Source organism: Buteo buteo, chromosome 12 (assembly GCF_964188355.1).
Source record: "Buteo buteo chromosome 12, bButBut1.hap1.1, whole genome shotgun sequence".
Taxonomy (NCBI): Eukaryota; Metazoa; Chordata; class Aves; order Accipitriformes; family Accipitridae; genus Buteo; species Buteo buteo.
The window spans coordinates 25,210,995-25,236,717 of NC_134182.1; the positions used below are offsets into that span (position 1 = coordinate 25,210,995).

At 37.1% G+C, this 25,723-nt stretch overlaps 1 protein-coding gene across 3 annotated transcripts in view; it reads right to left on the reverse strand.

The window, feature by feature from the left end:
• Nucleotides 1–1,301: 1,301 nt before the first annotated feature.
• The window catches only part of STRN (striatin), a 73,434-nt gene continuing 49,012 nt past the window's right edge, over nt 1,302–25,723 (reverse strand). For all 3 annotated transcript variants that reach the window (XM_075043095.1, XM_075043094.1, XM_075043093.1), the window contains 9 exons: nt 24,113–24,249; nt 19,579–19,754; nt 18,520–18,567; nt 17,690–17,811; nt 16,769–16,936; nt 14,449–14,589; nt 12,000–12,104; nt 10,567–10,653; nt 1,302–10,479 (listed from right to left, as the gene is read on the reverse strand). In XM_075043095.1, the coding sequence (XP_074899196.1) occupies nt 10,310–10,479; nt 10,567–10,653; nt 12,000–12,104; nt 14,449–14,589; nt 16,769–16,936; nt 17,690–17,811; nt 18,520–18,567; nt 19,579–19,754; nt 24,113–24,249 (1,154 nt within the window). In that variant the 3' untranslated portion in view covers nt 1,302–10,309. The remainder of the gene's footprint in view (nt 10,480–10,566; nt 10,654–11,999; nt 12,105–14,448; nt 14,590–16,768; nt 16,937–17,689; nt 17,812–18,519; nt 18,568–19,578; nt 19,755–24,112; nt 24,250–25,723) is intronic.

The following is a 25,723-nucleotide window of genomic DNA, read 5'->3' on the forward strand; positions in this document are numbered from 1 at the left end:
TCAGTTTGAGAAGTCTTAAGACAGTACCAGGCCATCTACATTTGCTAAATCACCTACATACTGAAAACATTGCAAGTGTACATCTATATAGCTGAGTGCCTCCAAATTCCTCAAAGTTGTCTTTCTTTTCCTTGTTAAAAACTTAAAACTGAGGGGTATCACAGGTTTTAGCACTGCATCAGCTACATCACTCACAATCAGCTGTCAGTCATACTGGATGGCAAGAGACACAAGTGTTATTTTTCTTAATGCCAGCTTAACCCCTTCTCCGATTTCTAATACTCTGTTAATGCAGTTGAAGAACTCCAACACTCACGCATACAAATTACTTCTTTTTAAGCACAGAGAGAAATGGTAGTTAAAGTTTCACCATAGGGCCAAAAAGAATATACTCACTTTTCTCGCACCCAAATCATTATGGGGACATGTCTTGTTCATAGGCAACCATAAGAATGTTAGGAAGGCCCCCCCCCCCCCCCCATGTGGGAGGGTCACTCCTACATTGTTCGTGAAATCTTCTTTCTCCCTACGTCAGGAATCTTCTACTGACCCTCTCTGGAGGCAGAATACTGGTGTGAATGCAATTGTAATGTCATTTCATAAAGCAATTCCTCCTTTCCTACGAGGAGGGAAGATGAGTAGGACTAAATCAGAAGGGTTATTTTACTTACCAAGGAGATGAGAACTTCGCTTATCCCACCTACAAGCTTAGAAAAAACAGGATGGACTCACTAACAAGTTGTTCTGCTCAGTTCTGTGTAGATTCCCATACCTCCCCCTCAACAGTGCCATTCTGAGCATCTTCCTGTAGCAATGCGACTGCCATCTGTGATGTGTGGTTTGCTCTCCCTCATCCTCTCCCCAAGGGCAGAACCATGCACTTATTTTTATGCTAAATATATGTTCTCCCCAAGAAGCGCACCACGTCTTGCTGTGATCAACGCACCGCTGACAGACCAGCTCCTGCACAACAGCACCGTTCTCACTCTGCACGCCTGTTCACCCCACGAAGATACTGGGGACTGTGTGCCTAAGTCCATGGAAAGATGTATGGTGCCAACAGTGCCAAGATGGCAGAGCAGTACAAAACCGAGACATACGGAGAACAGAAAAACTGAGATACTACTGTGAATGGTAACACGTTGCACAGTTCAAAAGGAAGTTCGCATGAAGTTACCTCATGCCCCTCCAAACGCATGTCCACTTGTTCTAGTCTGAGTGCACTTCCCCCTCCTAGCACACACTCCAAGAGTACAAACATCTTGTGATAAAATGCAAAATTATGAACACAATACAAAATGTTGAAAAATAGTATTTATTAGCACCCAATTTACATAATTATATGGTACAAATGACACTTACTTGCTGCTGTAACATTAAAGCTGCTCTTAAAAATCATTGCTTATTTCTGGAAGTCCACGTGATTTTGCTCAGCACAGAATGCGGGTACAGTATACAGCTACCCCACTTCACTACTGTCATACCAATACAAATATCTGCATGGTTACCTCAATGTGGTCTCGTTTTAAACGGCACACTAACATAAGAAGATCTATATAATTTTAATGACAAAATATTTACTTGACTTATTCAGGCAAATGAATGTAGCTTTAACTATAACCTATCCAAGAAGTTTCACAAAATACAAACTGCAGTGAAAAAGAGAAAATTCAGGGCTGCAGTTGAGCAGCTCAAAAAATATACTGGTGCATTTCAAAATAATCTCCCTCTGAATTTTCTATCTTTGCCATTTTAGATATTTAAGATTTTAAAGTATTGAATGTTAGTAAGAAGTTTAATAGTGTGTGTTTGAAGAAGCATTTTCATTTAAAGCAAAAATTTATACTTTTTATAATAAATGCTTATGAAATCTTTGGAGAACAAATCACTTTTTCACTTTTCTCATGTCCCATGATTAAGAAGCCTTTCTGAAATTATGAAATACATTAAATTTATGGATGCTTACTCCCAAGAAATCTATTTCCTTCACAAGTTCGAAAACAGAAATTCTCACTTAAAATAACATTCACTTTTGTACGACAGTAGCATTTAAACAAGGTAATTTGGTGGTACTGAAATTCTGACACAGCCCTGTACTGAGCCATACACAAAAACTGACAAGCAGACTATTTGTCAACGAGTAGGTATTTCTCATTTGGATCCACCACTCTGCAAGACACGTGAAGCCCAACTTTGTTTCAAAGTAGTCATTCAAAACTGGTGTGCAAAATCATAACCTCAGCATAATTCTGAAGGGGAGTCTTAATTTCCTTTAGCTGTTTATGTATCGGTCACAGTAGCCTTTTCATATCAACTATCTGTCATGGAAATGACCCCAAACAGAAGAGGAGCAACTGTAATTACTAGCATTTAAGTGGTTATCACCTGTGGTATCTTCTCCAAAAGAGAACTGTCAGGTAACTCTAAAGTACAATAGTTGTTGTAGAGAGGAAAAAAATAAGTAGATTAATATAAGCAACAAAGAAAATCCAAACTATGGTCCATAAGGCAAAGAAATTTGTCTTTTTTAACCTGACGGTTTCTTTTAAAAGAAACCAATTGAAGATATTTATATGAAATACAATGCAGGTAGCTGATAGGCTGACAAATATCAACAGAAAATCCTAGAGCAACAATAGTCTTCTCATCATCGGTTTTCTTCTACAAGTTTTTTCAGATGCATGATTCAAGGAAAACATAGCACAAGACCACTTTTCAGTCTGCTTGGGCTATAAAGGTACAAGAAATGATTAGCTAACATGCTCAGTTTGCATTTCCAGAAAAAGTGCTAACACATACGAGACAATTTTCAAAACCTATGTATGTTTGTAAATGTCTGATTGCAAGGAAACAATTCTAGGAGCCACACATCTGAAAACAAGCTACATCCAAAAAGCACTGTCTTGATGACAGGAAGAATAAAAAAATAAATTCTTAATGGAAAAATATTAGATTGAAGTCCATTGTTTATCCCTTATACAGTGTTTTTGGCTGCTTTTTGTAAGTAATCCAAAAATAATGAAAATATTTGGCTTGGCAACAAGTTATCCCCTCCCTTTCAGAATAGTACAAATCCAGCTGCATAAATCTTTTCTCAATGTCCCAGTCTAATACTCTGGTGTGAGGACCAAGGGTTTCTTGAAACAGCAAGGAAGTAATTTTGGGAGCCTGCAATTCAAACTGAGGGAATGCAAGCAGACCAGGTTTGAGGACCGTGTCAACGCAAGGCTTTGAGCAGCTTAAAAGCACACATGCAGGCATGGTTTAAACGTGGGTGTGATTTCCCAGGATCACAGCATGGCTTGGCAGCACGAGCAGGGCGAAACTAGTTCAACACACAATACTACAAACCAGACTTACCCAGGAAGAAACTTGGGCTAAAAAGCATATATTATTAACTGCCTTTTTAGCTCAGCCATAGTTTGGATTTTGTCATCTAGCAACAAATCTCTCCTGACAATGAACCAGCGGAGACCCACAAATTGTACTATTCAACTGGATTTACACCTTCTGTAGTGGAATTCAGCTTCTCAAAAACATGCTAAATGATACAGCACTTCGTAAGTTTTCACAACAGACTACAGAGCAGCAAAATTAAGTCAGCAGGTGGGGTAAAGAGATAAATCAGTACAATTAAATGAACTGTGAATAAGGAGGTACAAATCAGCCTTTTGGTGGTGGGAGGAGTAGGGCTGAAGTTGAAACCCCACCACCCTTCAAAGAACACTTTAAGAGAAAATCAATAGTCCTTTATGAAATTTACCCTGCAATGACACTCCACTGCAGGTGAGATTTTAAGATTCTCAGAAAATACAGCCTAAAGGAGGATTTAAGTGGGAAGATAAAAACCAGATATCAAAAAGATAGATAACCTGCACAACAGGTATATTCATTAGCACAGGCAGAGACATAATTTTAAAAGGTCTTATTTCCCACCATCCTCCCTCCTGGGATTAGTCCCACCAGCTGAATGAGAGCACTTGCCTGAGCAAGGACTATTTACACAAAGGTCATCCTAGTCCCGCCCCAGCTGCCCAGGTGTTTGTTCATTTGCTCTATTGTATGTAATACTATCTTCTACAATATGGGTTATTTCTTGTAAAACACCCCCTATATAACTGGATGGATTAACACTATGGTTTTCATCAGTTTCTCTGCTGCTCAGTAGAAACATTGTGGTCGTTTTGACTAGCAGTTTACAGGCCATTCATTGCAGTAACGGTGTTTGTCTCCAAGCTTAAAGACACTGAGGATGAGTCAAGACTGTTCACCTATTGTAACCCTCTTCAACTAAATACATTATCGACTTAGATAAAATATTCTCAATGCCTTCATGTCCTTATGGAAGAAGAGAGCTTCCTGAAACATCTGAGTGTTTTTTTCAGGGAAATCTTTGCTTCCTCTCTGTCACTTGATACTAACAGCTATGCTGAGCATCCCTACGATGCTCACCAACAGCAGATGCCCAAGAAAACTCAATTACCATGTCAAAGATTGCAACATTGGTTTGTGTAAGTGGTTTACTACCATATTCTGATTTCTTCATTCTTAACAGTGTAGTCTGAAACAATTTCCACTAAACAGCCACAAATTTCAGAATGATTTTAAATGCCATATTATAAGCAGCATCATGTTTTCACAGTTATTTCCATGAATCTTATCAGCTCACCCATAAGAAAACTGAAAGACATACATGCTGAGTCACAAATTACCTGGAACCACTGGTCCCATACACATCTCATTTGTATGAGAAAGTACTGAAGGAGTATTTTTTACAGAATGGGCTATTTAATGTGAAGTGAGTCATACAGTTGACACTGTATGTAATATATATTAAATACATAAATTATGACCAAAGAAAAAAAAAGAAAATAATGAGAAACAAGCCTAAAATTCTACTCCGCTTCCCAAATTTTGTGGGTTTGGTTCAATACTAACAGACATCATGACACAAAGTCTTAGTCCTGCAATGTTGTTTTTAAATAAATGTTTATACAGAAACAAAAGAGTAGTCCCACTACAGTGCCCGAGGAAGTTATCTTTGCATAACTGAGTCCCCCAACATGAAGACTATGTTAACAGAAGAGGAAGTTCTGTTCTTAGAATTTAAGTAATAAGCTATAACAAATCTCTTGCCATATCCTCATCTAAAGTGACATGGTTTTGAAATTTGAACAATCTCCACCTTTTACTTTGACACAAGAGTGCATAATTTGGAATCTGGATATATACTAGATTTTATCCTTCATACAACCTGCAACCAATTGACAAATAAATAAATCCGAAGAATCATTATGGGAAAGCCTTGATAACCTTGTTACTCTAACCTTTTAATGTTTTCTCCTTTGTGATACCATCGGGCTAAACTCTGCACTGCTCCCCAGCCAAATTCTCCCATGATGACACCAGTCACATGGAGGGCACATAGGTAGTGGGTTAAATGGCCAGAACCTATCTCCTACAGGGTATAGCAAAGGGTCTCCCTGCTTCCCTCGCTGTTCAGCACACAATCAAAATGACCGCTGCCTACAGATCCTCAAAGTAAAAATACAAATAATCTCATTTCCAATACTTCCATGCGGCAGAAATTACTTGATAGATTGCAAACCTGATGCTTCAGCAAAGAGGACTCCAGGGAGAACACTGCTATACTCTCTTGTACAGGCACAGGGACAATCACAATGGCTGCATTTTCTTCCTTAACTCAACCCATGTTACTAGGTTTTACTAGGTTTACTAGATATTTAACACAGGTGTCAAGTAGGCTCCCTAGGACAGTCTGCAAAGACACTGCCAAACCACAGCCTGCAAACGCTTCCAAATACAGATCTTTGAAGGCATTAAAACAAAACCCAAACCTGCTTATCTGATGTCTATGCCTGCTTTTTAATTTTTTGTTTCCTTTGGGATGGACTAACACTTCTGCCATTCAAACACTGCTCAAATGACACATCAGTTTATGGAAATTGCTGCTCCCCAAAATTACATTGTTAAAACATGAGGAAGGAGGTGGGGAAAGGGAACATCTGTGATCAAACAGGTGTACTGAAAAAGGTGGTGTAACTAAGTCCTTTATCTCTTATACATTTATTCAGAAGGACAAGTTTCTGGTTACTTTAAATTCACATCTGCAAAATGGTGTTGTATGACCTAATCACAAAGCTGTATGGTGAACATCACACACTTGCTCAAACACATTACATATGGGACTGCTTTAACATAACATTATTTGAAAACATATGGCCTAAAAAATAACCTACAGTACATGGCATATAGTTCTACAGGCTTCTTTCTTGCTAAAGAACATATTTTATCAAAATAAAGATGAATGAGATCCCAAAATATTCTTTGGGTGATTTTCTTACAAGCAGTAAAATCTTTTACATGGTATGTCTAAAGTTTTCTCTTTGAGGCACAAAAAAAAAATATGCAGACACTAGGATTTAGTAAGAGTGAAGAAAATGTTTTCCACAATATAATTTTATCTAGAGCTTCTTCCAGCTCCAAATCATTTTGTGCAAGCATTTTGGTAACTGAATCAAATATGTGAAAGCAAACAGCACAGTGAAGTAAATTAGAAATAAAAATGAGAGTATTTTAACCTAGTGAACCAATATTCAACATATGGAAGGACTGAAAATTCTCCCATTAAATTAGTTAGTAAAACCAAAATCAGTAGCACAGGCTAATATACAAAAACGATTATATGAGTTAACCATTAAAAAATGTACCATGTAAATTAGATATCGGAAAAATAGTAAAATCAGTAGCACAGGCTAACATACACAAAAAATTATATGAGTTAACCATTAAAAAATGTACCATGTAAATTAGATATTGGAAGAATAGTAACAGTAAAATGCCATATACTGATGTTGCACAAAAATGCTTTTTTTGCAAGAATAAGCCTCAGGTCCAGTTTTGTTTACATCTTCAACAGATGTATGTATCACATTCATGAAGTTACCAATTACATTGAACCAGGAAGAACTGCACATAAAAGGGAAAAAATAAAAATAATTTAGTGCCCTCAGAGCTCAGAAGTTCCAAGCTTATAAAACCCAGGATAATTATGAAACAGGAATTAAGTATCTAGCTGCAAAAGAATCATAACAACATACTGAAAGTGAAGAAGAAACTTAAGAAGCAACAATGCTCAAAGTTATTTAAAACAGTTGTCAGAAATAAATACGATTTGGGTTTGCGAGACATTAGCCAGAAGACCAAAAGTTTGGTCTTCCTACACAAAAGCATCATGTTGGAGGAAAAAAAATCCAAACAAAACCCACACTTAACAGATGACCTTCAGACTAAGTCCAACAAATCATCCATGTGGAATGGTGTTGTAGGCACCAAGCTATGGAAAACTGAGCTAAAAAACTGAAAACAAGAAAAAGTTGTGTAAAAAGAGCAGACTACAAAATAGCTTGAAGAAAGTGGAAAGGAATGGAAATATACAGCTAGAACCAGTGCGTGCCTGCAGGTTCCAAATTACAAAGATGATGAGGAATATGTAAAATGGCACAAAACATGGCTTAGAATGCTGGAATGAAGTTACAAAAAAAACCTACTAAACACCACATAAATCCTCCTGTCAGTGAGACATAATTGTTGAAATAATCTTTGAAAGCAAGCCTAATTGTTTAGAACATACATAAAACCTCACTGGCCAAGACAATATTAAAATGCACAAACTTACAACACTGCTTTAGCAAGCAGATGGACTAGATAACCTAAATAATTTTTTCATCCCTAACTCCTATGACGATGTTCAGAAGATCTGACAGGCTCATGCACAATACCCTGCAGTCCTACAAGTATGTGAGCAAGTACAGTAAAAAGACATTGACATCGATTATGAAGACCAGCACAAAAATATATATATACTCCACAACCTCTTTGTAAGGCTACATTTGTTTTGTTTTTTTAAAGGCACCTCATCCTCTAGCTATTGCCAGCTTTTAAAAAGAAAAAAAAAAATAATCACTTTTCCGTTTGAGCAAGAGCTCAATAGTGAGAAGGAAACATCTTTCAATTCACATTTCAACAGCCACTTCTTACATTCGAATTGTAATCAGAATGACAGTCTTTAAAAACAAGCATGCTGGCCTATTAGTTTTATGTACAGCAATTTAAACAACTGTAACTACATATTGTATTGTGTAAGCAAAAGCACAACATTCATTTCATACTCACACCATTACCCTTTGTATACACAAACTCAAGAGAACTCTTAATACTAAAACATTAAAATGCACCCATGGAGTCTTCCCTTACTAGACACATTTAATACATGTTTACAATATATATACACATATATAATATACATAACTTTTAGAATTTTTCAAATAAATCTTTGTAATTTCCTCTTCAAAAAGAAATAAAATAATGACACTGAAAGAAATATGAGTCAAGTACAAAGAACTCTCACAAAGTTGAATGCTCAGTTTTGCAGCCAAGTTTCCCCCTTTCTATCATAACCAAAACACTTTATAAAAACTAAATAATCTGAATTACTATTGTAGTCATCTGTTTCATGGTAAAAGTTCTAATCTTATCTATGGAAATATATTGCATATCAATATGATGAAGTGACATATCTGAATATTCTGAGCAATAAAAGGTATTCCAGGATATTTTAGCAGTAAATATAATGTGTTGCAGGCTCAAACAGCACAGGTCAACCTTTTATTCTAAGTAATACAGTTGATTTAAACTCTGAGATCAGCTTCAAATGTGGTCCCATCCCCAAATGCCACTCTAAAAACAACACAGTCAAACCCTATATTGGTATCTTTCAATGATTCCTTTTTAAAAAGTGTCAGTTTAAAGGTAAAGATTTATTTATCAGTTTCCAGTCTTAACCTCAGGCTGGTATGTAGAAGAGTCGCATTGGGTTCTTTCCTACTCTCATCAGCACCAGAAATCATCTCCAACAGAAATTCTGCCTTCTATTCCCATTAGAGGAAAACACCAACTTCAAGCTTATCAGCAATAATAACTCTGATGATGACACATAATAGAAAAGAATCCACTCACCTCCCTCTTTAAGAAGGGATAAAAAGACTAAAAGATCAGATTAAAAGTTATTTGTTATTTAAATCAACAGAGAAACTCTGATTTCATAAACAAAGCACGTCTGTTGAGTAATTACAAGAAGCACTCACTCTTTAGGTAACTTGATCAATGGCACAATATGCCCAGTGAAGTGGACAAGTTAAAAAGTTCCACAAATGGTGAAGCTGGAAAATACTTCTAGAAGTAGCAGAATCTCTCAAACTGATGGAACTTTGTATAGTTCCCACCTATTGCACTAGTAGGACTCATACACAGCATCACGTATAAGTTTAGTCTTTAACAGAAATATTTCACTGTTACCCTTAATGCCCAGAATGATACCCTTTTTAGCAGGAAAGCAAGAGGAGATAAATGTTTGATAGTAAAATTGTAGGACAGCTTCTTTGGAAAGGTTTGTGATAATTTCTTGTGCCAGATCTCCAAGAATAAACAGCATTATAAATCTGAATAAGTTAAATCTGCTACTACAGTATATACAGACTGCTTCAGTCTGTTGTTAACTGGGACTAGACTAAAGGCTCAGCTTCTAGCCACACGCTAATACAGTCTTTATAAAATTATATTTTTTCTTTTGCAAACTAAATATTTAGTGTATAACACGGAAGATATAACAAAAACTTTACTGCATTTTAATTTATGTTAGTAATTTGCTTTCTTTTAATTGCATTTATCTTAGGCTAGCAGCCAGGTGGCTGAGATTAACTATCCACTACTACTCTCTGAACAAGATTTACTTTATTAATACCAAAGGAATGACAAAGTACCTCTCACATGACACAGTAATGAGCATGTGAACTGACACTTTTTCCAGGTGATTTAATTTTAAGTACACTAAGATTCCTCAATAAAAAGCATCCTAGGAAGTTTCCCTCCTTTCCTACTCCCTGATGCAATTAGACCCCTTCTTTCCAGTACTCTGTTTTATTAATAGAGAATACATAGACCTAGTTTCACCCAAGGCCTGCCTGGACGAAAATTCACACCCTCTGAAATAAAAGCATTTCTTTTGTTTTTTAACTATTTGAAACTGAGAGTTTCCAAGCTCACAGTACCAGCTGAGCTCACAGAAACCAGAACAAACGTCAATTTAGAAAACACCACCCTGCAAAACTAAACACTTACAAACATTCTCTGAATTACAGGGCAGGATAAGAAGACTCATGCCCTCCTCTCCTCTTTTGTGCAGCTGGTTAAATATATACAAAGCTAGAGTTGAAAGGGAAGCACTCTGTCATACAAACACTTTAGCCAGGGCATCTGCTCCTGCACTGGCAATATAGCATTTGGAGGGGTGGAATGCCACATCATGAATGGACTCATCAAATTTTTTGCGATGAGCAGTAAATTCTTGGATGCAGGTCTTGCTTTCAAGATTCCACAAGCGAATTGAACAGTCATGACCTAAAAAAAAGAGAAAACAGTTGTCTTTATAATTCTCGTGTCTGCCACCATTAGGAGAAAAAGAAAATGAAATTTGAATGTACTTACTGCCAGACATCAAATACAAGCCATTAGGATCAACAGCTAAACTTGTAACTGCATCTAAGTGAGCTACCATGGAGTGGATCAATTTTCCTTTGAAAGAAAAGATTTATTTAGATTATTTTCTGCAATTTACTTTGTTATCTGTATTCACTGCTTAAACCCTACTGCAGTTCATATTATAAATACAAGATCTTGTCCCCGTGATTGAATCATTAAAATTTTGCAAGAAGTAATTCTTTTAATGTTTACAGTCTCAGGAGAGCCACAGTACCACTATCACCAACTTTGTTAGACCTTTGTTTTATGTCTGCAAAACCACCGAGAAGCTGCAATCACTGTGCATTTTAAGTATCTGCCCATTAAGTGAATTAAGCAAGTTCAGGAGTAAGATCTTGACTGGGAAGGAGGGCAGGGGGTGAGTATACTAATAAGCAATGAATATAAACTACATAAGAATATGGGGTAATTTTAGTCAACTCAGAATTAATGTTCTATTACAGCTTATTATAATTACAGTAATGATTTCATGTTAAAAATAAGAAATCATGGGTCAAATGTGGGTTTTTTTGTTGCAGAATATAATAAACCAGGGGGAAAAAAATGCATGGCCATTTCCTCTCCTATTTATTACAGAACTACATCATCAAACAAATCAGCTATTTTCAGCTTTTTCTTCAGCTTCCATTGGGTCCTTCCACTTCTTGTTATTTAATATACATCTGGAGAGTAGCAACCTTAAAATAACAAATTGAAAGACCTCAATTTAACTTTTAAGTCAGTGTGATCTGGAAGCAGAGAAGTCACAAACTGAAGATTATCAAGATCCACAGTCAGAATAACAGATTAATACTACCATTCCTATCAAAAAAGTCCTTTAAAACCTAAAAGGTTTATTATTACACATCTCAGTGCAACTCTCACTAAAAATGAGAAAAAGTATTATAAGCTGTCCAGCTGTTTCTGCAGAAGTCAGAGATCTAGAGAAATACAGTGGATCAAATTGAGAACGATGCCTACAAGGGAACTTCTACCTCCAAGCCATCAGGCAGAGTTCTTGGAAGCACTAAAGGAGCACCAGAGCTTCCTGCCCTCAGATCAAAATAACACAGACAACATAACAGAAGAAACATGAACATAAGCACATGAAGATTTTGAAAAAGCTTCCTTTTATGCGAAATATTGATAACTCCCATACATAAGGCATTTTAAAAGAGTGGACAGAGGATGATGCAGGTTCCTTATCACTGTGCCGATAAAGTTTTAAGTGGGCTGGCAATCTTTGGGCTCTACTGGTGATGAGAGACTTCTGTTTCAGAGGATATCCAATTCTTGACATCCCTCAACATTTATGTGAATAATATTAATCATAATAAAATACCATCTATGTTTTATGTTATACAACTGCTATGACTAGGACCAGCTGAAAAGATGCATACCTGTATTGTTGTCATAGAATTTGATGTGTCTGTCTTCATGAGCAGTGATACTAATTGGAAGAGTTGGATGGCTGATGACTCTGTTTATCTGACAGGAGGAACTGACTGCAAAGAAAAAACCCACACATATCAATACATGTAAATTGCTAAGTTCTTTGAAATACTGCTACTAAGAAATAAATATACAATCAATCTTATTTGCAAAGTAATTCTTTCCTTTATATAATGGAAATCCTCAGCCAGCATCTTATGTAATGTGGTTTAATCTAAAATACTTTCCAAATTACACACATAGAGAGGCATATATAAACCATATGTATGAGTGTAAATACAAACAAATAAGGTTCAACTTTTGGCCATGATTTTAGATGGGTGCATCAGCCAAAAAGTGAGTGAAAATACCTTTTCTGCACTTCCCCAGCTCCACACTCCTCCTTTTGTAAAGCCAAACTTTTTTCATAACATACAGACAGTACGGGAAAATTAACACCACAGGCAGCATGTTTCCAAGCAAACAAGATCCCATGCACTCACCCTCACAGAGCAAAACCCACCTACTACTATTTGATATACATGGATTAATATTCTTATTGAAGAAAAGGATGTTAGACTATTCATAGGAGAGCCACTTTCCTAGCCTTCAAGAATCTTGAAATATCATATATATACACATACACCCCACTCCCTGCCTGCCCCCCCCCCCCCCCCCAAATAAAGTATAGGACTTTTTTGATTAGAAATCTAGGCATTGCTGTGACGCACAGCCTATTGCAAGTGTGGTCTTAAGAGGCATAATTACCACAAAAACACAAATAGCCACTTCACAGAACAGCAAAATACACTTATCTTCTTTCATGTGGGAGTTGACTGTATTTAGTTAAACTGCTGCCAAAGAACACTCACATCATCTAATCAAAATTCTTACTAAAATAAACAAAATAGAGTACTACTATAGGACCACTTGCTACTAAGGTGGTAAAGACATCAATTTACATCTTTCTATAAAAATCTGAACTGTCAAGTAGTGTCAGCATCCACAGGACACTTCAAAATTATGGAAGTGCAAATTAAGGAAAACACACATTCATATTAATAAACCCCCCTAAAATTACTAAAAGCACATGAGACTGCATCACGGCCAGCTATCCTCACAGTTTTAAAATGCCAAGTAGAGTGAGGCTTATACTGAACAGCGGAGTCCCTAAGTGGTGGTGGTAGGTTATTTCAGGTGACTCTTGCCTAGTTCTTGTAGAAATAATATATATTTTTTTAAATACATGTCAGCTTTATAGTACTGTTACATAACTAAATATACTAAACAGGGACTGCTGGTTGCCAACCACGGTCTTGTTTTCTTAAAGGAATATTACTGAATTACAGAAAGGAGGAGGTGATGAAAAAAAATAGAAGAAAAAAAAAAAAAGAAGAAAGGTAACTTCCACAGAGTAGAGATAACTGATTAAAAACTGTTTTTTCAGACAGGAATAAAGATGTGGGTTAAAAAAGGAAATCCTGCACAGTAAGGAATAATATAAAGAAGGGAAATGGCACTTTCCATTCCCTCTTATAAAATGACAGAGTAATTTAACTATTTTAAAACAGACAAGCAAAGCCAACAAGAAGGGCTTACTCCCTTTTAAAAATATAATTAAATGGTAGAATTCAGTTACAAAACTTTCAGGGGAAAAATTATCAAATTTTTAAAAAAGACTGAATTTTATATTATTAACAGGCTACCATTTTAGCCTGAATATGAAACTTCATGCTTCAGCTCATTCCTCTCTCTTTTCTAATGCCAGGGTAAAATAATTTACTGATAGCAGGCTCCTTACAGTTTCTTCTAAAACTTCTGATATTGGCCACTGCCATGATCCAAGGCATTATATCGGACCTTGTGAATACTCTTCCACTGGAGCTTTGCTTTTCTTCTACAGTGAAAATTTCAACTAAAGCCCAACTGCAAATGAACCAAGAGCATATATAAAACTTAGAAAAGGGAGGAAAATAAAATAGGAAAAAAGAATCCACAAACACAAACTCCCGAATTTTTAATAAATTCAACTTTAGATTTTCCTGATATGACCTCTATCTTGCAATTTTGACTACAGAGAGAATGGAAATCTTGAAGCTGCAAAGATCATGAGGCTGTATAGAAGAAACCTGTGCTTTTCCTTGTGCTACTGTTCCTTGAAGAGGAACTCAGATAGTGTGGGCTTGTTTCTTCTACCTTCATTCAAAAGTACGTGTACTCTTCTGCTACTGAAATACCCACAAGGTCTGCTGTAGTAGTAATAATTTACTGTTACATCTCAAAAACACAGCTTGTAACATAATTCATGTTATAATTTATCATGACACTGCCTAACTGGAAACACTGAAAAGACTATCAACAGTATCGATCTTAAACAAGCTTTTTTTTTTTTTTTTTTTTTTTTTTTAAAATACATACTAGTATCCACACTGGACTCCAGGGTAAGAATTCGTTGCCGTGTCTCCATGTTAAAAATGCTAGTGTGTCCACTGTTAAATGATGCTACCATGAGGCTTGGGTCACTGCTCACAAGATCTACTGATGAAGGGATTCCCATTTCTAGAAAACAATGTAGAGAACATTTCCATAAGATTTAGTTGGTGTAACGAAAACCAAAAACCAAACAAAAAAACCCAACCAGTAAGGACTTTAATATCATAAGGGCCATGATTATGAAAGGAAATGTTACATTTTAAAATCTACATTATGCCAATCTAAATAGATTGCCCTGTATGATCACTATTTTAATCCTATTTTTCTGTTATACATATCAACATTCCTTACTAAGATGCTGAATCTGAAACTGCAGCTGGACAGAAATCTACTTTGACATTAAGAAAGTAAGAACACCCTGACCCCTTTTCCTTCCTTTAATTCTCAAACAAACCTCCATTGCATCAAGTAAAAGGACATAAAATTGAAGTGGTAAAACCATCTACATGACAGATGATTGATGTTATTATTAACCTGGGCAAATTCAGAGCTTAAAAAACTCCAGAGCTTTCCAGGTGCAGGTTTTATATGCTGACACTATCAGCATGGAAAGTTGCATAAATACTTTATAAACTCATATTACAAGGCTTCGTCCATCCTGCCTATTATGGTATACATCTGATCTTCTTACACTGTAGCTACCTGAGCACTATAGGACAGAAGGCCAAATCAGCAGAGCTTGGGTATAGAAAATATCCCTTAGAATTTTTCTCTTAGAATGTCCTGTTCACCACCCACTAAGTGAAAGAACACCACCGGTTGCAACAGATGCCAGGAGGAAGTGTGAAACACTGACTGTTAAGCAACCTAATGTCCATGGATCCAGATAACGCAGGAATATCATCACCTCTTTCTAAACCTAAGATTCATGGGAAAAACATCTTTTCTGGACACGTGACCTCAGGAAAGCCGGTCAGCAATGGTGGTACTTATCTAGAGGTACTCCAAAAAAGCCAAAAAGGATTGGTGTAAGAAGAAAGCATGTATTGTTTCTGAAGTGACCTTTTCTACCACTGCCACACCTGCTTATCTGCAGCTTCCTGGTAAGCCTACAATGGTTAATCTAAAGGACTTAAAATGATGACTGCTAGATATTTTAGAGAGTTTGTTCAAGGTTCTCAATAAGCCATAGGAAAACTCAGTTTCAAAGGAGGATCTTTGAATTTCACAACTGGATTTCATTCCAGTTTGGAATATAAAAAAACCCAAGATTAACTCTGTGAGGCAAGAATACTCCCCCTCCCCCCTTAATTTAATAATTAAAACCCAAACAAACAAAAATCAAAACAAAACAAACAAAAAACCCAAACAAAAAGAAAACACTACCAGGAAGTTTTCAAAGCAGACAGGTAGGCAAGCTGGCAGCAAACCAGTTATGTTTTTCACAGAACCCTGCAGACCTTTGGAAACATAGTTCTGCAAGAACTAAAACACATGAAACATCTCTGTTTTCCTCAGTCTATTTTAACTAACACGTAATGGCAGATCCGACCAGCTTTACACCATAATTCAGTAAGTCTGTTCAGCTATGTCGAAGTTTATTTGGCCTCAAAGTTGTTCTGAAGAGCCAAGGAACTGTCTTGGTTTGTGGGTTGCCTTTAGGACCATCAGCTCTAAGAGAGTTTGGCAATGTCAACAGGCTCATTCTAGAGCGCTTAGACAGCAACTTCAAGCAATTAGGCTCTAAACAGTAGGATTTTGATTTGTGCATGACATTTCAGTAACTGGAGTTACTGTGTAGCAGTGTTTAGGATGACTAGGTTATTGCTATTTAGTTAATGCACAAACTCAGAAATTCAACTAGAATATGTGTGTTAGAGGCACAAGGAACATAATCTGGAAGGTACAATGACACGGGCCTGAGACAAAGCACTGACTACTCCAAACCTCTGTTGGGGGAAGAAAGAGTTTCTTTATTCTGGACAAACCAAAAGCAAGGGCCTAATGGAAACTCAGTTTGAATCTGAACTACGGAGTTGATACATTATACTCCATGGTTCTAGTAACATCAGCAGATCATCTGCAGCAGTTGGCTTTTAGATGTAAGTGACTGTCCCCCTGTGTGTAGGTATCTATTCAGCTGGCGTCAAAGGAGAAGGGATCCAAAATTTACTCTTCCCCAAAACATTCGTAATGATATAAAATCCAGCAAATCAAACAAGATAGATTTCTATTCAGTAGCCAAAATTACAGCAATCTGAATAGTGATGCTCATGCACTTTAAGTGTAGGGCAATTTTCTGTACCTTGATTATCATTAAATATATTGAGAGCTGGAGCAATTTCTGTAGCTTTCCATAGACGTATAGTGCCGTCTGCTGAACAGGATAGCAAACGCTGGTGTGCTCCACTGTAAACCAGACCCCACACTGCATCTGTATGGCCTACAAAAGCACCTCTTAGAACAGAAGGATCTGCGAACAAAACACAAGAAAACACATATCAAAACAAAATTTGAATTAAGTCAATAGTTGTATCTTGGTCTGTGTTTATGGACCAACCTTAAAAAGCCAGTCCATAAAACAACCAAGATCAATCAGGTCACAGCAATACAGAAGTCTCAATCATTCTTGCATGAAGATGCTTGAATTTCATCAGCACATGTGGCATTCAGTTATGCAGTTTACAACTAATGGAACAAAACAATTTCTCAGCAGAAGGGGCAGTATCAAAGTTCGAAAAACACACTTTGATTTTAAAATTCACTCTCAAAAAAACCATTAATGGAACATCAGTCCCTTTTTCCCAAAAGCCAGCTTTGAGGCCAACTGCATCTGAAGCTATGAGAAGCGAAAAATATTTTAGAACACAGACACAAGGCTGACGTCTGTTCAGATCTGGTAAATCTTACCAAACTGGGCCTTTTTAGCTGTTTGCAGGCAACATTAACAACTTTGGTCTCAGACTATACAACTTCTTTTTATCTCAGCTGCACAGAGATTTGTTGAAGAAAAGAACTTTAAAATACATATTTGCTGTACTTGCCAAGTATCAGGTTTAGTCCTGTACTTTTTCAACCTAGGTGTTTCTCAAAATTGTGATGAGATCAAGGCCTTTTTAAAGAAACTGACAAATGCAAGCATTACCTACAAATTTTACTATTTTAGCCACATAACATTAATGTCACTAAATGTATCATTTCACTGGTGTGTGTGACAGCAATGTACCGTAAGAGTCATAGGGATCGATGTTTGGGTTGGTTGTATTCCAGCCATGGATGAGGCCATCTGCTCCCCCACTGTAACACTGTTCACCATTACTGCTCATCACCACACAGAGCACTGGTCCACTGGAAGAAGTCCCCCACAAAGAAATGTTGACTATTAACATTTTCATTATGTAAAAAAAACCAAAAACAAAAAAACCCAACAAACCCAACAAAAAAAAAAAAAAAAAATCAATAGAATCTTCAAATTTCCCCGTTAGATACTTGCTGCACGACTGCAATAAAAATTCTGCAGAGTCAGACCATATGCTACAACACTTCCCACAAAAAAACCTCCACAGTATTTGGTACTGTAACTACAATCAGGACAATTTAATCATTATGCACATGAAATGTGAAAAGTGTCATGCTTTTAAACTATAGGCTTTGTTATTTTGCATAAATAGCTTTTTTCCCTTTTTTAAAGATCTAAGGCTCTTTCATGAAATCAATTCAGTAGATTTAAATTCACTGCAAGCAGCTTCATTTTACAGATGCACATATCTGACAAAGAGGCAAAAGCTGCAATGATGAACAGAACACCTAATCAAATTTGAACTGTATAATTTGTAGGTTTTTCTTTTTAAAACTGTGGTGTACCTAGCTCCAGACATAAATAATTATGCAGAAAGGAGATGAACATATGCAGATATTTTAAATAGCATGGGAACTAAAAGCATCACAAGCCATCACTTTCTGACAAGGTGGAAATTACTTTTTAAAAAGATTCTGTGTCTGTTTAAAAATCACCTATTTCTCAAAATATGACAGTGTTTCTCAGGAAATACTCACTTATGTGCTCTGAAGGTATATATTGGCTCTACATCAAGAGAAGCACTCCTAAATGAAGTACAAGAAAATATTAGCATGTATATGATCTTACACAATGCTTTACCATAATGTGCCAGAATTGCTAAATTCTTAAAATCACTGCTACGTCTTTTGAAGTGTTTCCCCACAACTTCCTCTCCCAACATGATTTTTCGTATGTCTAGGAATTCTTTGCATTCTTTCCAAATATGATAGGATTTGTTGGTTTGGTTTGTTTTTTTGTTTAAAGACCTTCAAGGTAGAGAGGCCACAAACTCTCACACACCAGTCAAACCAGTAGGTAGGTACTTCAATTGTAGGGAAGGTGTGGAGTGCCATCAGTATCACATGGAATATATCATTAAGTGTTCCAAATCCCTACCCAGAGCAAAGGAGCTTATGACACCTTGGTTTTATATCAATGCTGTAGCACAGTTACAAGCCACTTCAAAAACTGCTGCTCTGGACTTTATCAATCCAGTGCTCATTACAGACTGCAAGAAGACCACATGCTTTGCCCAGTCCTCCTAAAAGGTATGATGTACTCCCTTACTATATTAGCCCCACTATGAATTTGCTCTCATTTCTGCAAATCCCCAGCAACATGCAAAAGACAGTGTACAAAGGAACCTAGCAACATCTCAGTCAAAGTTTAAAGCTATACACATCTATACGCATATACGTGTATACATATATATAAAAATGCATTTTTATACATTTATATACACATGCAAGCACACTAACAGGCCACACTCAAATATTTTCACTAGAAAAATTAATTTGCCATGTTATCTACACAGAAAATACAAAAAAGTGAATGGTTTTCATTTTCACAAACAAAACACATTCACAAACACACATGGATTTCTTCTGGCACTCTTTAGAAATCTCCATTCTTCTGTAAGAGCTTGTTTTCCTACTCTTGAATTCAAGGAACAATTTCCATTAACAACAAAGGCCATCCAGTGAAGTGGCATCTACAATTTTTTTTTTTTTTCCATGAATGAAAATGTTTTTTGAAGCAAAACAAAACAATCTTACTTTTTTGCTGGGGCTGTTTTTTGTAAATTCCACATTTTTAATGTATGGTCCTCTGAAGCTGTTATTAAGACTGGTTCAACCGGATGAAAAGCAAGACCTCTTATTCCATCAAAGTGACTTCTTAATGTGAATTTGGGGTTCCAAGTCTTTCTCAATGCATCCTTATTGTTTGCTATCTAATAAAAAAAAAAAAAAAAGCCAAACTTGTAAGTAATCTGGAAGGCACAAGGAAAGGAAGTAATCAGAAATTTAGTTTGGCATTTTCAGAAGATGTCAAATTACCTCACCCACTTCTCATAACAAGCTGCTCTTGAGAAACAGTCCCTTTAACACTGATCAGACAATTCAAAATGAGAACAAAGGCAGATGTATTCCACAAAGGCAACCAGTAATGTTGCATCCACAGTAATACATTGTGTGCAAATCTGAAATACTCCATGTGTCTGTCAAGTTACACAATGTAAAAGCTGAAAAGTACCTTTTTGACTGATACTGCTGTGAACTTAGTTTGGTATTTGAAATTTGATCTATACCTACTGGCTCATTCATTAACATGGCCTGACTCAACCAAGCTGTGGTCCCTGAATATCCAAAGTACCACTGACAGGGCATCTCTGAAGTAAAGATGTAAGAGAAATAGAGAAGTGTCTAGCAGCACAGAAAGGAACACAACCTAACTTACTCACCTAAGGCAACACAAGCTCTGTAATAATGCAAGACAAGTAAAGCTTGCCAGAAAAAAACCAAACCCACAAGAAACCCCCCAAAACTGGTGAGCAATAAGCTATCATATTTACAGACATAATTATGTGGCAATAAATGCATTTTAGCAGATCCAAACAGAAAGCCCTTAAAAAAATAACAGTTACTTCAACATTGCTCTCTGAACAAATGTTGACATAAAATGCTGGACAGACTTTTATCACTCTGTCAGTCAACACTGCCATATTTAAATTTACCTTCCCATAATGACTGCTGATGGTGGTTATGGAAAACCAGGAAAACAAACAATTGTAACTCAAATATTGATTATTTCATTATGTTGAAAGCTACAGATAATTCCGAATGATTTAGTATCATTAACTGCAAAGAAGAGACAACTATTTTGAGCTACTTCAAGAACCTACATTTCATTCTGGAATGTGGGGCAAGGCAGGGGGAAGGTTTAAGAACAAAAGTGCTTTTTCTTAAGCTTTGTTACTTCTGGATTTAATAATAAAAATATGCTCGAATTAACAGGTTCTACAGATTTTAAACAATGAGAAATGAGTTGTAACAAACAGCACGTTTAGTTTCATCATACTTCTTAGTAATTATGTACTGTCTTGCTCAGGAAGACAAGTCAGTTTTTTTGCCGGTGTACTGAACTGAGTTGGCTCAACAAGGGAACAGACACATGCTTGAGCTGGTGCAAGGAGGGGCAGGACTGCAAAGTTAGCAGCTCTGGCAGATTTTCTGGAGATTGGCCAAGAAAGTCTCAGCAAAAAGGGTACAAGATGTACAGAGTATCCACAAATATCTGGAGAGGAATTTGGTTGCCTCAACACAGGCATCTAATGCCAATTAAGTGATGGAGGGAACCCTGCCTGTCCTCCAGCTGCCATAACAGCAGCACAGGTCCTGTGTCACATCTATGAAAGCCACAAAGACACCTCAGACAGCCTAACAGTTCATGCCAGTTCTGGCAGGATAATATATTCTCCATTTGCTCTTCATTCATTCAGAGATGTTCTTCCAAAGGAGTCCAAGATGATCAGCTTATAAATTGGGAAGTAGATGGAGGGCAGCCCCAGCCAGCAGCAGAGGTGGGAAGAGATCCCAGCCCTAACACACCGCCTGCCTGTCTGCACCACCATCACTCCTCTTCACCCACCAGTCTCTCACAAGCTGTGAGAGAACAGCTCTCTCAGCAGCCAGCCTAACAGTGAGGTAAGTGAGACCTGAAAAGCAGTTTGGGGCAGAGGGCAGGAAGGAGGTTCAGACCCCAAATTAGCACCTGATCTGGATTTGCCACTAATAGTAATATTTGTGTCTATACAGACAACTTGAAAACTCCAGAAACAGCAATTGTATTCAAGTAGGATTATGGACACTTCTCTTGTTCAAAGTTGCAGGAAATCAAGCAAGGGCCTACTGCAAAGTCCAAAACCTTCAAGTCAGTACATAGTATTAAATGTAATGATTCTGTAGTTCAGATACTCCTACATACAGTACTCAGTCTATTATATTTTTATGAAGCTTCTTAATCTATGCAGAACACTAGGGAAAAAACAGAACCAACCAAAGTGAGCGTTTGTTAAGACAACAATGTGTAAAGGAAGAAAAAATTACGAGTACTGGCTACCAATCTGGGAAATTTCATCTTGTTAGATATTCTAAAGAACTTACCCACAAACGGAAAATTTTCTCTTTTATGTAATAAATTAATAATCTCCATTACCCAGTGAAAACCAGTCTAATTTACTGACAGACAGAGCAACATGTAGAAAACTTAAACCATGAAATGAGGTAGTCTAATGCTGCTATGTTTTAGAAAAAAAGAATCCAGTAAAAATGTCAGTGGGACGAAAGGGACTGCATATAGGAAAGTGTCTGCAACTCTTGAGAGGAAATATGTTTAAAGACCAATTCACATGAATCTTTCAACTTAATTCTCCATATGATTCAAAATTGACACTTAAAAAAAAATACTAAATTTTCACTACTCCTACCTGATTCCCATTTGGCAGCTGGAAGAAGGTATGAAGTAGTCCAAAATAAAAACAGATTATAGTATTTGTAAGCTAAACTTCCAGTGAAATTTGAAATGGAAAAACCAGCCTTTCATTTTGCTTCAGTGAAGAGCATAGTGACAAGAGCAAGGAGCTTTGTAAACAATTTTTTTTTTAATTGTCACCACTAGAAAAAGGTAAGAGTTGATGCAAGCATGACTATGAATTCCTGATCACAGGACTTCATAAAGGCATTTGAGAATTGAACAAACAGAAGTTAATATTCTCAACCATGCAGAATAGGATAGGGGTGGATAAAGAAATGTGAGATTCCATAAATGAAAGCTGTTAGCTCAGGATATGGAGACAGGGACAAGCTCAATAGTTTATATGGACACTTGAACAATGAAGCAAGCACTGAAAGCATTAAGAGCTTGTATGGATGGTTTAGGTTTGCCAGTCCTCTGAATTTAAAAATTCAGCAGAGATGTTCTATATCATTGCAATCCTGATGATTCACAACACATCACATGCTCAGAAACTTGCTATAGTAGTAGAGCACATCTCTGCAGTGTCACTCTCAAAATGCGTGTAAACTTTTGTTGACCATTTAATTTATTGCTTTACAGGTACATACAAGGGTAGAACTTGAAAGCAAGGACCTGCAGGTTTTTTCTGAAGTCTCAGATTTGATTTGTGATAGTAAAATCCCACATGGTGATTAATTAAGAGTCAAATTTACTGAAGGGCAGGATTCCTCCCCAACACACAATACTAAAACATCATCTCTGAAATCCTTTAACCTTGACAGAGCTGGGCAGCGCAATAGCAAGATTAATCTGGTTGACAGATCACAAAGGAGCAAATGATTAAAGTAATACCTGAAGTATCTTTTCTCAAGAAAGCAGAAATACAGACAAAAATTGCATATGACTGCAAAGAAGCAATTTTAAGAAAGATTTTTCATAAAAAGTGAAAGAAGCTATAGGCTATATGCATAGCCACAGAAGTGGTGGCCACAAGAGCCTCCTAGAAAGTCTGTGGTTCAGCTTCCAATTTGAAATGAGACTATTGCCCACAACAGGTAATGTAAGCCACAGCTTTCCCCCAGACAAGTCTTGAACATCACCCGGGAGAGGGATTCCACTGTTTCTCTGGGCAACCTGCTTCAGTGCCACCTACTACATAACACCTTCTCCCCTAATGTCCAGCCGGAACTTCCCGAGCCATAATTTGCTACCGTTTTCTCTTGTTTTAACACCAGGCACTATGGAGAAGCTTGGCTCTGTCACCCTTGTAAGCACCCTTCCAGTACCTGTAGGCTGCTATTCAAGCACCCCCTAGCCTCCTAACAACTGAACAAGACAGCTCCCTTAACATCTTTTCATCAGTCACATGCTACCGGACTCTCCAATTTCTCTACAACACTCCCGAAGTGGAGGGGCCCAAAACTGCATACAGGTATGGCCTCACCAGCCCCATGTAGAGGGGACATTAACTTCCCTCAGTCTGCTGGCCATGCTACTCCTAATTTCACTCAGTGTCACTGGGGTTACAAATACCCAGCTGTATCACTATCACTAATTACATTTACTTTCAACTATTTGAATGGCATGGCAGGCAAATGAGATGAGTGGCTTACAGAGAGCTTAAGGGCTGCTGTGTATGGGAAGAACAGATATGTCAAGTAAAAATTTGTGACATCCTCTGGTGGCATAATTTTAACAGGAAAATGTTTTCTGCTGAGTCTACACACATGTAACTTGCATCTGCCTTCAGCAAGTAGACAGTAGGACCTTGAATTACCATTAATAACCACTTACATCATAAGTCAGTGAATCTGCCTCATTGGCTACTGTAAGGCCTGCCAGTTCTCCAAGACCCAGCTCATTTTCAAGGGTTTCATCTGTTCCCATAATGAAAGATTTCCCTGAAGACGGAGGGAATGTTAAAGCTTCCACTGCAAGAAAATAAAACAAAAATATCCTGAAACATAGGTTTATACAACATCGATTAATAAAAGCATAGTTTCCACTTCCAAAATACTAAACGTCTCCCAAGTAGCTGAGGGGAAAAATATAAAGATACACATAAAAAATAGCCATTCTAAAGATAATCACTGTACTTACCAATAAACAGTATCCTCTGAACATAATACTTACACTTGACGTGTGCACGTCTCAAGACAGTAAGTGTAATTAGCCACAGGAGGGAAGAGTACACTACCATTCACCCATATATAATGCAAAAGTAACACAGAAAAGCTTAGGCCCTTCCCCAACTCAGCTATAAAATATGCAAATAGGCTCTGGAGAAGTAGCAAAAATGTAGATAAGAATAGGTGGTGGGAGCAGCTGGACTGTTCCTTCCTAAAACCATATCCACACACATCCAAAAGCATGTCTACAATGAAGCAGTTTACATGCACTCCAATCTAGCAATATGACTGGAAGCTGACAATTCATCACTACTTGTAAAATCAGTTTAACTACTAAACAGGTTAGTCAGCACTGAATTCCAGGTTTTTATAGCAGTAGCCAAACTTACTAGTTCACAGCTGCTATAGCATGCCTATAGGAGCTCCAGTCACTGTAACATAAACACATCCATAGGCAGATTCACTAGAAATGGGAGGATCAAAGGCTAAGAGTACAGTTCACATGCTTATACCATATAAGACTCTGTACCGAGTAGTGCAACTTGAAAGAAGCTGTGTCTTTACCAACTTCCCTGTACAATAGCTCTCCAAGTCTACACATCACAAAAGGGGGACTGAATAGATGAAAATGTGTTATCTTCTGGACACAAGAGACTTCATTCAATTTTATACACCTTTTGTCTCAAATTACAAGGTTTTTTTCAGTAAATTACAATTTTTTCCCCTTTTAGCTCCATTGTAAATACAAGCCTTGGCAAATACTGTTGCTACCAGGGAGAGTGGAAAGAAAAAACCATCTCATTCTCAGCATCTTATTTAGTCTAACAGCACCAACACTAAGTTAAAACCAAGCAAACTATGGTTTACAATGAATAGCCTGATCTGTTCAGGCTGCTTCCCTCTTGTCCCAAAGGCATCAGGTTCAGATGCTACTCAATTCCTCTTCAGTCTGCCCAGTGTAAAGCAAGCTAATCTTCCTGTGTTCTTTCCGTTCCACACTCATACCTCTATTGAGTGTCCTGTTTGCTTTCTATTACTTTTTACAACCAAATAAAAGCCTTTCAAGCTCTGCCATTTGATTAGGTCTCTTAGTTATTACCTTTTGATCACACACATCTCTTACTTTCTTCACCCTGAATCCTAAACTACCATTCTCTTTTTCTCTCTTTTGAACTTAGGATGTAATATTCCACTCAATAAGCAATACATATAGGACATCAAATTTGAAAAGTTACTAGAATAAAAAAAAAACACCTGTATGCCAAAAATATCATAG